The following is a 13,791-nucleotide window of genomic DNA, read 5'->3' as shown; positions in this document are numbered from 1 at the left end:
GAGCCAACTTCAGGACACTGGTCCACAAGAGACCTCCCAGCTCCACAAAATATCAAACGGCAAAAATCTTCCAGAGATCTCCATCTCAACTCCAGCACCCAGCTTCACTCAACGACCAGCAAGCTACAGTGCTGGACACCCTATGCCAAACAACTAGCAAGACAGGAACACAACGCCACCCATTAGCAGAGAGGCTGCCTAAAATCATAAAATGTCTGCAGACACCCCAAAACACACCACCAGACGTGGACCTGCCCACCAGAAAGACAAGATCCAGCCTCATCCACCAGAACACAGGCACTAGTCCCCTCCACCAGGAAGCCTACACAACCCACTAAACCAACCTTAGCCACTAGGGACAGACACCAAAAACAACAGGAACTACGAACCTGCAGCCTGCAAAAAGGAGACCCCAAACACAGTAACATAAGCAAAATGAGAAGACAGAAAAACACACAGCAGGAGAAGGAGCAAGATAAAAACCCACCAGACCTAACAAATGAAGAGGTAATAGGCAGTCTACCTGAAAAAAAAATTCAGAATAATGATAGTAAAGATGATCCAAGATTCTATTTCCAAGATCCAAAATCTTGGAAATAGAATAGATAAAATGCAAGAAACAGTTAACAAGGACCTAGAAAAACTAAAGATGAATCAAGCATCGATTAAAAACACAATAAATGAAATGAAAAGTACTCTAGATGGGATCAATAGCAGAATAACTGAGGCAGAAGAACGGATAAGTGAGGTGAAAGATAAAATAGTGGAAATAACTGCTGCAGAGCAAAATAAAGAAAAAAGAATGAAAAGAACAGAGCACAGTCTCAGAGACCTCTGGGACAACATTAAACGTACCAACATTCGAATTATAGGGGTTCCAGAAGAAGAAGAGAAAAAGAAAGGGACTGAGAAAATATTTGAAGAGATTATAGTTGAAAACTTCCCTAATATGGGAAAGGAAATAGTTAATCAAGTCCAGGAGGCACAGAGAGTCCCATACAGAATAAATCCAAGGAGAAATACACCAAGACACATATTAATCAAACTGTCAAAAATTAAACACAAAGAAATCATATTAAAAGCAGCAAGGGAAAAACAACAAATAACACACAAGGGAATCCCCATCAGGATAACAGCTGATCTCTCAGCAGAAACTCTACAAGCCAGAAGGGAGTGGCAGGACATAATTAAAGTGATGAAGGAGAAAAACCTGCAACCAAGATTACTCTACCCAGCAAGGATCTCATTCAGATTTGATGGAGAAATTAAAACGTTTACAGACAAGCAAAACCTGAGAGAGTTCAGCACCACCAAACCAGCTTTACAACAAATGCTAAAGGAACTTCTCTAGGCAAGAAACACAACGAAGGAAAAAACCTACAATAACGAACCCAAAACAATTAAGAAAATGGGAATAGGAACATACATATTGATAACTACCTTAAATGTAAATGGACTAAATGTTCCCACCAAAAGACAGATTGGCTGAATGGATACAAAAACAAGACCCATATATATGCTGTCTACAAGAGACCCACTTCAGACCTAGAGACACATACAGACTGAAAGTAAGGAGATGGAAAAAGATATTCCATGCAAATGGAAACCAAAAGAAAGCTGGGGTAGCAATTCTCATATCAGACAAAATAGACTTTAAAATAAAGACTATTAGAAGAGACAAAGAAGGACACTACATAATGATCAAGGGATCAATCCAAGAAGAAAATATAACAATTGTAAATATTTATGCACCCAACAAAGGAGCACCTCAATACATAAGGCAAATACTAACAGCCATAAAAGGAGAAATCGACAGTAACACAATCATAGTAGGGGACTTTAACACCCCACTTTCACCAATGGACAGATCATCCAAAATGAAAATAAATAAGGAAACACAAGCTTTAAATGATACATTAAACAAGATGGACTTAATTGATATTTATAGGACATTCCATCCAAAAACAACAGAATACACATTTTTCTCAAGTGCTCATGGAACATTCTCCAGGACAGATCATATCTTGGGTCACAAATCAAGCCTTGGTAAATTTAAGAAAATTGAAATTGTATCAAGTATCTTTTCTGACCACAATGCTACGAGACTAGGTATCAATTACAGGAAAAGAGTTGTAAAAAATACAAACACATGGAGGCTAAACAATACACTACTTAATAACGAAGTGATCACTGAAGAAATCAAAGAGGAAATTAAAAAGTACCTAGAAACAAATGACAATGGAGACACGACGACCCAAAACCTATGGGATGTAGCAAAAGCAGTTCTAAGAGGGAAGTTTATAGCAATACAATCCTACCTTAAGAAACAGGAAACATCTCGAATAAACAACCTAACCTTGTACCTAAAGCAATTAGAGAAAGAAGAACAAAAACATCCCAAAGTTAGCAGAAGGAAAGAAATCATAAAAATCAGATCGGAAATAAATGAAAAAGAAATGAAGGAAACGATAGCAAAGATCAATAAAACTAAAAGCTGGTTCTTTGAGAAGATAAACAAAATTGATAAACCATTAGCCAGACTCATCAAGAAAAAAAGGGAGAAGACTCAAATCAATAGAATTAGAAATGAAAAAGGAGAAGTAACAACCGACACTGCAGAAATATAAAAGATCATGAGAGATTATTACAAGCAACTCTATGCCAATAAAATGCACAACCTGGAAGAAATGGACAAATTCTTAGAAATGCACAACCTGCCAAGACTGAATCAGGAAGAAATAGAAAATATGAATAGACCAATCACAAGCACTGAAATTGAAACTGTGATAAAAAATCTTCCAACAAACAAAAGCCCAGGACCAGATGGCTTCACAGGCGAATTCTATCAAGCATTTAGAGAACAGCTAACACCTATCCTTCTCAAACTCTTCCAAAATATAGCAGAGGGAGGAACACTCCCAAACCCATTCTACGAGGCCACCATCACCTTGATACCAAAACCAGACAAGGATGTCACAAAGAAAACTACAGGCCAATATCACTGATGAACATAGATGCAAAAATCCTCAACAAAATACTAGCAAACAGAATCCAACAGCACATTAAAAGGATCATACACCATGATCAAGTGGGGTTTATTCCAGGAATGCTAGGATTCTTCAATATACGCAAATCAATCAACGTGATATACCATATTAACAAATTGAAGGAGAAAAACCATATGATAATCTCAATAGATGCAGAGAAAGCTTTCGACAAAATTCAACACCCATTTATGATAAAAACCATGCAGAAAGTAGGCATAGAGGGAACTTTCCTCAACATAATAAAGGCCATATAAGACAAACCCACAGCCAGCATTGTCCTCAATGGTGAAAAACTGAAACCATTTCCACTAAGATCAGGAACAAGACAAGGTTGCCCACTCTCACCACTCTTATTCAACCTAGTTTTGGAAGTTTTAGCCACAGCAATCAGAGAAGAAAAGGAAATAAAAGGAATCCAAATCGGAAAAGAAGAAGTAAAGCTGTCACTGTTTGCAGATGACATGATACTATACATAGAGAATCCTAAAGATGCTACCAGAAAACTACTAGAGCTAATCAATGAATTTGGTAAAGTAGCAGGATACAAAATTAATGCACAGAAATCTCTGGCATTCCTATATACTAATGATGAAAAATCTGAAAGTGAAATCAAGGAAACACTCCCATTTACTATTGCAACAAAAAGAATAAAATATCTAGGAATAAACCTACCTAAGGAGACAAAAGACCTGTATGAAGAAAATTACAAGACACTGATGAAAGAAATTAAAGATGATACAAATAGATGGAGAGATGTACCACGTTCTTGGATTGGAAGAATCAACATTGTGAAAATGACTCTACTACCCAAAGCAATCTACAGATTCAATGCAATCCCTATCAAACTACCACTGGCATTTTTCACAGAACTAGAACAAAAAATTTCACAATTTGTATGGAAACACAAAAGACCCCGAATAGCCAAAGCAACCTTGAGAACGAATAATGGAGCTGGAGGAATCAGGCTCCCTGACTTCAGACTATACTACAAAGCTACAGTAATCAAGACAGTGTGGTACTGGCACAAAAACAGAAAGATAGATCAATGGAACAGGATAGAAAGCCCAGAGATAAACCCATGCACATATGGTCACCTTATCTTTGATAAAGGAGGCAGGAATGTACAGTGGAGAAAGGACAGTCTCTTCAATAAGTGGTGCTGGGAAAACTGGACAGGGACATGTAAAAGTATGAGATTAGATCACTCCCTAACACCATACACAAAAATAAGCTCAAAATGGATTAAAGAGGCCTCCCTGGTGGCGCAGTGGTTGAGAGTCCGCCTGCCGATGCAGGGGATACGGGTTCGTGCCCCGGTCTGGGAGGATCCCATATGCCGCGGAGCGGCTGGGCCCGTGAGCCATGGCCGCTGGGCCTGCGCGTCCGGAGCCTGTGCTCCGCAACGGGAGAGGCCACAACAGTGAGAGGCCCGCATACCACAAAAAGAAAAAAAAAAAAAAAAAAAAAAAAAAAAAAAAAATGGATTAAAGACCTAAATGTAAGGCCAGACACTATCAAACTCTTAGAGGAAAACATAGGCAGAACACTCTATGACATAAATCACAGCAAGATCCTTTTTGACCCACCTCCTAGAGTAATGGAAATAAAGACAAAAATAAACACATGGGACCTAATGAAACTTAAAAGCTTTTGCACAGCAAAGGAAACCATAAACAAGACCAAAAGACAACCCTCAGGATGGGAGAAAATATTTGCAAATGAAGCAACTGACAAAGGATTAATCTCCAAAACATACAAGCAGCTCATGCAGCTCAATATCAAAAAAACAAACAACCCAATCCAAAAATGGGCAGAAGACCTAAATAGACATTTCTCCAAAGAAGATATACAGATGGCCAACAAACACATGAAAGGATTCTCAACATCACTAATCATTAGAGAAATGTAAATCAAAACTACAATGAGATATCATCTCACAGCGGTCAGAATGGCCATCATCAAAAAATCTACAAACAATAAATGCTGGAGAGGGTGTGGAGAAAAGGGAACACTCTTGCACTGCTGGTGGGAATGTGAATTGGTACAGCCACTATGGAGAACGGTATGGAGGTTCTTTAAAAAACTACAAATAGAACTACCATATGACCCAGCAATCCCACTACTGGGCATATACCCTGAGAAAACCATAATTCAAAAAGAGTCATGTACCAAAATGTTCATAGCAGCCCTATTTACAATAGCCCGGAGATGGAAACAACCTAAGTGTCCATCATCGGATGAATGGATAAAGAAGATGTGGCACATATATACAATGGAATATTACTCAGCCATAAAAAGAAACGAAATTGAGCTATTTGTAATGAGGTGGATGGACCTAGAGTCTGTCATACAGAGCGAAGTAAGTCAGAAGGAGAAAGACAAATACTCTATGCTGACACATATATATGGAATTTAAGAAAAAAAATGTCATGAAGAACATAGGGGTAAGACAGGAATAAAGACACAGATCTACTAGAGAATGGACTTGAGGATATGGGGAGGGGGAAGGGTAAGCTGTGACAAAGCGAAAGAGCGGCATGGACATATATACACTACCAAACGTAAGGTAGATAGCTAGTGGGAAGCAGCCGCATAGCACAGGGAGATCAGCTTGGTGCTTTGTGACCACCTGGAGGGGTGGGATAGGGAGGGCGGGAGGGAGATGCAAAAGGGAGGGGATATGGGAACATATGTATATGTATAACTGATTAAATTTGTTAAATTAAAAATAAATAAATAAATTAAATTAAATTAATTTTATCTATGTTCTTTTTACTTTTTAAAATGTAGCCACATTTTAAAGAGTAAAAAGAACAACTTTAAAATTGCTGATATGGCTCCATTATGTTACTGTAAGATAGTACTGCTTAAGGGCTATGGTGTGAGGGCTGACAAAAAAAAAAAAAAAAAAAAAAAGATGTAACCTAACTTCAGAGGGGTTAAAATATTTTAAAGTGTACATCTTAGAATCGATAAAATAAGTTTTTATGCTTTCATTTAATTTAAGTTAATGTATGTGTGACATCCACCAAAAGACAACTGAAACTGGCAAAATAATTTGATTCAAATAATGAATAGTATAACTTACTTCTATAAATTCCATTTTGTTCAGTCTTGGTTCCATTGAGTCAGCAATATCCAATTTTTGGCAGCATGCTTTTAATTATGGAACAAAGGTTATTTGATAGTTTGGTTGTGATACATTCATATTTTACATTCATATTATAGTACTCCAAAAGAAAATAAAATTCTTAATGTCCATCAATATTTATAATAGAGTTAATGATATATAGTTGGGTAACATTCCAGTTACTACAAAATTATTATTTTTCCTGGCTTCTATTTAACTAAGCAACTCAAACACTAAAAAGAACATGCCTACATTTTTAATGACCATGTCAAGATAAAGCAGAAATAAATAGGCACATCAATAGTATAAAAGACTGCAGAAATATCTGTGTTGGTTTATGCTAGCATTTATGCTAGAAGGTCCTAAAACACAACACTTCCACAAACTTTCCTTTTAAATACTTAATTTTGTCTTTAATATTTTAAAAATTAAATAAATATGAATATATTCTTTTGGTAAAAGATTCAGATAATATAAAAATATAAACAGCAATACTTGAAATAAAGACTTTTTTAAACCTTCATTTGATATGACAATTACATGATCCTTATTGACCTTACTAAGACACATAAATTGTATGAAAGCTCATGATAAAAGAATTAATACACTGGTTTCCTCTCCCACTTCTAAGAATAACTCTTCCTGCCTATTATGGACTGGTACATAAAAAGATTTATTTTTTCTTTTTTTTTTTTTTTGCAGTACGCGGGCCTCTCACTGTTGTGGCCTCTCCCATTGCGGAGCACAGGCTCCGGACACGCAGGCTCAGCGGCCATGGCTCACGGGCCTAGCCGCTCCGCAGCATGTGGGATCTTCCCGGACCGGGGCACGAACCCGTGTCCCCTGCATCGGCAGGCGGACTCTCAACCACTGCGCCACCAAGGAAGCCCTAGGATTCTACATGTATATAAAAATCCATTCATTTTGCTCTTATTTCAAAACGCCAAATACAAAGAGTATGACTGATTGGATATAATTTTACTTTTCTTATGTCTAAACATTCATTATAAATAGGTACCAATGTCTGACTATTCCATATGTCTTTTAGCGAAGTTGTAACTAAGCATTTATATATTGAAATACAGCACATTTAATTTTCTTATGTCTTTACTTGTATTTCTCCTTCATATCACAGTTATGACATTATATCTTTCTTTTAAAATTCTGTGTATGTAAGCAATATTTTCTAGGAATTTGATAGGATAATAAAGGGTTATTACAAAATAGTTGTAAAATGGGGCACTCGACTAAAAGAATTAAAAATCACTGATTGCATCTCTGCTTTTCTACATTCTCCAACTGAAAAGAGCAAAAGAGCTTGACTACATGACTCTTCATCTTTACTCAGCATCCCTCCACCCTCAAAAAAAACGAGAGAAAAATATAAACACTACAGTAAGAGGAACAGGCAGGCTTACCAAGCTGGAAATCTGGATTTTGAAAAAATTCATGAAGAACATTCTGAATCTGCAAATCAAAGAAAAGAGACCATATACTACTTTTCAATTAGCATATATTAAGTATTTTAGACTAAAAGCCATCTGTAGTCTTTTAATTTAAGTCCTAGGTAAGTCTTCTAACCCAGGGACAGAAATAGTAATAATTAACATTTCATTTATAGCAGATTTCAAAGTATATAAAATGCTTTTGCATATATTTCCTCACTGATTTTCAACCTTTTTGTGTGAGAACTAGGATGCTGAGCAGATCCCATTTGCCCCCTCCAAGGAAATTTCTAACAACACTCAGACATTGGGCATGATGGAGCTAAGGCAAATTTGGCAACCAGCTTGGCAATCCAAAGAGTCCTCTATAATTCCTCATTCTTCAATGACTAAAAACAAAATTTCAGAGCTCTTCTTGGTCCATTTTTTATTTATTATTTTATTATTTTTATTTTTAAATTTTATTTATTTATTTTTGGCTGCATTGGGTCGTCGTTGTGGTGCGCAGGCTTCTCATTGCGGTGGCTTCTCTTGTTGTGGAGCACGGGCTGTAGGTGCAAGAGCTTCAATAGTTGTGGCACGTGGGCTCAGTAGTTGTGGCACGTGGGCTCAGCAGTTGTGGCTCGCGGGCTCTAGAGTGCAGGCGCAGTAGCTGTGGCACATGGGCTTAGTTGCTCCACAGCATGTGGGATTTTCCTGGACCAGGGCTCGAACCCACGTACCCTGCATTGGCAGGCGGATCCTTAACCACTGTGCCACGAGGGAAGTTCCTTTTTTAAAAATAAGACTTTATTTTTCAGGGCAGTTTTAGGTTCACAGAAAAATTGACCAGAAAGTACAGAGAGTTTCCATAGACTCCCTGCCCCCCCAACCACATACATAGCTTTCCTCCACTACCAACATCCCCCATCACAATGGTACATTTGTTACCATCAATGAACCTACATTGGAAACTCATAACCCAAAGTCCATATTTTACATTAGTGTTATACATTCTATGGGTTTTGAAAATTATATGATGACATTATCCATTATTATGGTATTGTACAGAATTGCTTCACCACCCTAAAACTCCTCTGTGCTCTGCCTATCCATCCTTATTTCCCCCCCTCACTCCTGGAAACCAATGACCTTTTTACCGTCTCCATAATTTTACCTTTTCTGGAAAGTCATAGAGTTAGAATCATACAGTATATAGCCTTTTCAGATTGGCTTCTTTCACTTAGTAATATTCATTTAAGGTTCTTCCATGTCTTTTCATGGCTTGATAGCTCATTTCTTTTTAGCACAGAATAATATTCCACTATCTGGATGTACCACATTTATTTATTATTCACCCACTGAAGGACATCTTGGTTGCTTCCAAGTTTTGTTAATTATGCTGTAAACATCCATGTATAGGCTTCCGTGTGGACATAAATTTTCAACTCCTTTGGGTAAATACAAAGGACCATCTACCATGGCTTGATTGTATGGTAAGAGTATGTTTAGTTTTATAAGAGACTGCCAAACTGTATTCCAAAGTGACCACACCTTTTTGTATTTTACCAACAACGAATGAGATTTTCTGTTGCTGCACATCTTTGCTAGCATTTGGTGTTGTCAATGTTCTGGATTTTGGCCATTCTGATAGGTGTGTAGTGGTATCTCATTGCTGTTCTAATTGCATTTCCCTGATGACATATGTGGAACACCTTTTCATAAGCTTATTTGTCACCTGTATATCTTTGGTGAAGTGTCTGTTCAGGTCTTTTGCCCATTCTAAAATCTGTTATTAGTTTTCCTATTGTTGATTTTAAGAGTTATTTGTATATTACTGTCCTTTATCAGATATGTCTTTTGCAAATATTTTCTTCCAGTCTGTGGCTTGTCTTCCTTGGTCTATTTTTAGCAACTGGAAATATGCTTGGTATTGTATCTAACCAATAATTATTCTCACATCTTATACACCTAAGAGAACATATATAACTATTAGAGTACAGTTCTTTTTCAGAGCTAAAGACATGGTCTTTTAGGTAATTCCTTGGCGGTCTGGTGGTTAGGACTCTGCGCTCTCACTGCCGAGGGCCTGGGTTTGATCCCTGGTCAGGGAACTAAAATCCCACAAGCTGTGTGGCACGGCCTCCCCCCCCAAAACAGGATACGGTCTTTTAGTCCACAGAAGTAATTAGTCACACACATACAAAAAACACACGAAAGCTATGTCTGTCTGTAATAAAGAGTTTGTGAAATTCAGCCAGAGTCAATATTTTGGAAATCTACCTAGAATTTTCTTTTTAATGTTCAAGAGAAAATTGAAGAAATTGACTTTCATGGGCTAGACTTACATCAGCAGGACCAAAAATTTAGAGGGAGGCTTCTAGCACTCTGCTCAGTATCTAGCAATCACCCTCTTATCACCCATTCCACCTACCCTTCACAGATACCATCTTCCTTACCACTATCATAGGAATCATTCCTTTGGGGTCTAGAATCCACTCATTGAACTGTTCCTGCAGAGCCTGTTTCCATGTGTTGGCCACCTTGGCTTTGACTTTGTTCATGCATTCTCTTTGTTCTCGTTTCTGTTTAATATTCTCCTTCATCTTGGACACTCTGAAGGATGTAGAAACAGAAGAAATGTCGAGTTGAGACCACTGGATTTGACTCAGATTGTTCAAATGGCAGAATACAGGAGTTCAGAGCCTCATTTAAACTTTGGATCTGTCTTTTTCCATGAAATTTTCCTTAATTCAAGCCTGTAGGGATCCCTCCTTCCCCCAGCACATACTGAATTTGGCATTAATGATAAGCTGCCTTCTACTATTATTTGACTTTTTATAGAGGTAGGCCTTATTTTACTCAACTAAATACTGTACTTAAGAAGCACTAAGAATAGCTCTAGAAGCTTCCACATATAAAAGCAAGGTTGAACGCACTAAAGCCTGAAGGTGGTGGGCCTCTTTTTTCCCTGGACACATAAGTCATCTTGGAAGGACTCTGATTCCAAGTCTAGGGTGGGAGCCTGGAAACTGCATTTATAACAAGCATCTCAGGTAATTCTGATGCCTTGGACCAAACTTCTGATTTCTGTCTAGGAAAATTTATTGCCAATTTCCTTTATCCGGCTGGAGTCAAATACTTTTGACAGCCCCTGAGCATAATAGTTAACTTGTACTCAGACAGAGTTGTATCACCCAGGTTGAAAATGGGGGAAGAATGTGATTTTAGTCATTCCTATGTTTATCATCCCTACTAGGACTTCAAAACCCCCAAACTCGTTTTGATTGAAACACCAAAATGGTTCAGAATAATAAAAATAGCTGCTGGTTTCAAATACAATTTTCAAGTAATGTTTGAGTCAGGTCTTCATCTTTCAAAGAAGAAAGACTAGGGCAATCTGACAGATTTGGAAACGCAAAAGAATTCTCAGTAAGAACTGGTAAACTGGAGAACTCCAATAATCCAAAAGAAACAACTAAAATCTAAATCATTACTTTATGCCCATATAAGGCCTTCAAAATCCGCTAAGAAAAGAAGCCTTCAAAAATAAACTTTGAAGTTTGAAAAAATAAAAATAGGCAAGTTGTTAAACAGTGCGGAAGGGCTTGCTTCTGAACTGCTGGAAGATTAATTAGCATTTTAAAGGATGTGCTAAGTTCCTCTAATGCGACTACTAACTAGCCAAACCGCCACCACTTATCTCAGAACCCCCAGTCTATTCTTGGCTGGCTCTTCTGCTCTTCCCCTACTCTTTCTCTCCCTGCTGCTTTATCTTTCTCCCTCTCCCTCTCTCTCTATCCTCCTCTCCCCTTTCCCCTGTCTCTATACAGCACTCCCCTCAACTTCTGTCTTTTCTGCATGATCCTCTGTTCTGTGTCTGTGTCCTTCTTCTAGCTTTTTCTCATTATTCACTCATTCATACTCACTCACTAAGTCAGTTTCTTATTTACTCATTACCCAAACATTTATCAAGCACCTACTATGGATTCTGACATTATAAAGCTTAGGGTCCACTGCAGAACAGGTAAGTAAGTGATATTGTGTAATAAGTACTCGGTGTCTCTAGATTCTCATGTGTATTAATCAACACAGATTAACAAAACTGAGTTTCTGTCCTATTTCCATCTGCCTGAAAAAAGCCTTCCTCCCTCTCTTTGTTTGACTAGATCCTCCACATCCTTTAGGTCTCAGTTCAGACATCATTTCCTCCCTCTTATTAATGCCCACATTTAGAAACAAAACTTAGTTTTGTGCTTCAGGGCTACTGCACATGAGACTCCAAATATAATCCAGATGGATTTTTAATTTACTAGGTAACTCATTCAGGGACTGAATAAAATTTCTCTTTTGTGGTCTGCATTATCTCAAGAGGATATCTAAATTAATCAACACAATTCCATAGCATCCAAAACTCATAACTTTGGGTAATGTAGGGTAGCCATAATCTGTAAGCAGATTCTAAATATAAATCCACATTTAAGGAGACCGGAAAGAAAAAAAACTGCAGTGTGGTAAAATGCAAAAATTATCACAGATTCTTCCCATTCCTGTATGCATGTCTGTCTGTATGCAGTGTAACTTTGCAGCTTTTCCCATTATAAGCTGGAGTCTATTTCTGCATCTCTTGTGTCTGTCTGTGGCCATGTGACTTGCTTTAGCCAATGGGTCATTAGCAAACATGATGGAAGCAGAAAGTTGAAAAGTGCTATAAATTATATCACAATAAAACTGGAAGAAAAAGTGCTTAAACATTGGAGTTTGCTCTCTTGTATTGAACTTAAGAGCACTTCTACCACCACCTTGGAAATAAGCCTTGGCTAGCCTGCTGGATGATGATCCAGTTACCTCCATTGCTTTTACCAACAGTCAGCCAACTAATAGACAAATGACTAAGACTATCATTGCCATTTTACTGCAATGTATGAGTGAGTCCAAATGATACCATGTGGATCAGAGATGAGCTGAGTCCAAAATCATGAGCAAATAAATGATTGTTTATTTAAGCTACTGAGTTTTGAGGTATTTTGTTATGCAGCAAAAGCTAACTAACGAAACAGTTTTGCCATCTTAACAAGTGTTTTGAGCTCTTTCAAAGAAAAGTACAGTATAAATCTAACTGATTAAATAATTAAAAATGCTTCCTTACCCTAATTGTGCCAATCCAAATCCTATCCATCCATTCAAGCTGGGTTAGGAAAATCTTCCACTCAGAGTATTTGCCTAGATTATATCAAAACTGAATGTTGTATTTCATAAAAACTGGTTCTAACCAGCTTAAGTGGGTAATTGATCATGAACTTTGAGTGACCCCTGCACACCAGACCATTACTAGACCCAAGGGAAGACTCTTTCTCGACTGCTAAACAACAGAACTTGTTTTAATCAATCATGTACAAACCTATGGACTCACTCTGTCCTATATACAGTGTGATCGTCTTCAGTTGTTATAAGTATAACCACTATAAAGCTCCCTTCCTAACACTTAAAAACGCCAGAATTTCCCCCCTCAGCAAACTAGTCAGTGAATTCTTCACTGGTGTAGATTCCTTTGCCTGGCAAGTTAATAAACTCAGCTTTTGTTTGTTTGTTTGTTTTTAAGCTCTGATGGTCTTAGTTTCACAAAGCTAAACTGGACTTCTTGTCATTCTTGGAGCATGTCCACATTATTCCTGTGATGAGTATTCTTATAAAAATACATATATGATATGTGTCTACTTAATTATTGTACTTAACCCATTTTCTTCTGTTTATTCAATATACAGCTTATTATGAAATGAAGTTCCTGACATAAGGTTCAATGACTTAAGAAAAATCTAAGTTACTGGTTAATCAATGATATTTGAACAGCTAAATAATGAGGCCTATTTGGAATTTTATAAAATGATGAAGAACATTTATTGTAGCCTCCCACTTAAGTACAGATGATTAATCATAGAGATTTCAAAATTAAACACTCAATTACTCCAAATTAAGACATATCTCAAAATAACCTTATGTATCTAAAAAAAAAACAACAAGAAAACTTTCATCATTCTAAGCCAGATTAGAATATGTCAGTTAATTCATTTAACAAATATTTATTGAGCATTATTTACATGACACAATGTTAGATGCTGGGGATTCAATGGTGAATATGACAGATGTAGTTCCTGCTCACATTACAGCAGGAGAAACAACCATTACAATT

At 37.3% G+C, this 13,791-nt stretch overlaps 1 protein-coding gene across 10 annotated transcripts in view; it reads right to left on the bottom strand.

The window, feature by feature from the left end:
* EFCAB5 (EF-hand calcium binding domain 5) overlaps nucleotides 1–13,791 on the bottom strand; it is a 126,445-nt gene that overhangs the window by 71,412 nt on the left and 41,242 nt on the right. For all 10 annotated transcript variants that reach the window (XM_081219849.1, XM_081219848.1, XM_081219846.1 and 7 more), the window contains exons 6-8: nucleotides 10,061–10,217; nucleotides 7,596–7,644; nucleotides 6,136–6,203 (exon numbers count right to left, since the gene is read on the bottom strand). In XM_081219849.1, the coding sequence (XP_081075975.1) occupies nucleotides 6,136–6,203; nucleotides 7,596–7,644; nucleotides 10,061–10,217 (274 nt within the window). The remainder of the gene's footprint in view (nucleotides 1–6,135; nucleotides 6,204–7,595; nucleotides 7,645–10,060; nucleotides 10,218–13,791) is intronic.

This window comes from Mesoplodon bidens (assembly GCF_964165515.1).
Source record: "Mesoplodon bidens genome assembly, chromosome: 19".
NCBI classification, from domain to species: Eukaryota; Metazoa; Chordata; class Mammalia; order Artiodactyla; family Ziphiidae; genus Mesoplodon; species Mesoplodon bidens.
Note: the sequence above shows the minus strand (reverse complement) of the source record. Positions and strands in the feature narration are given on the sequence as shown.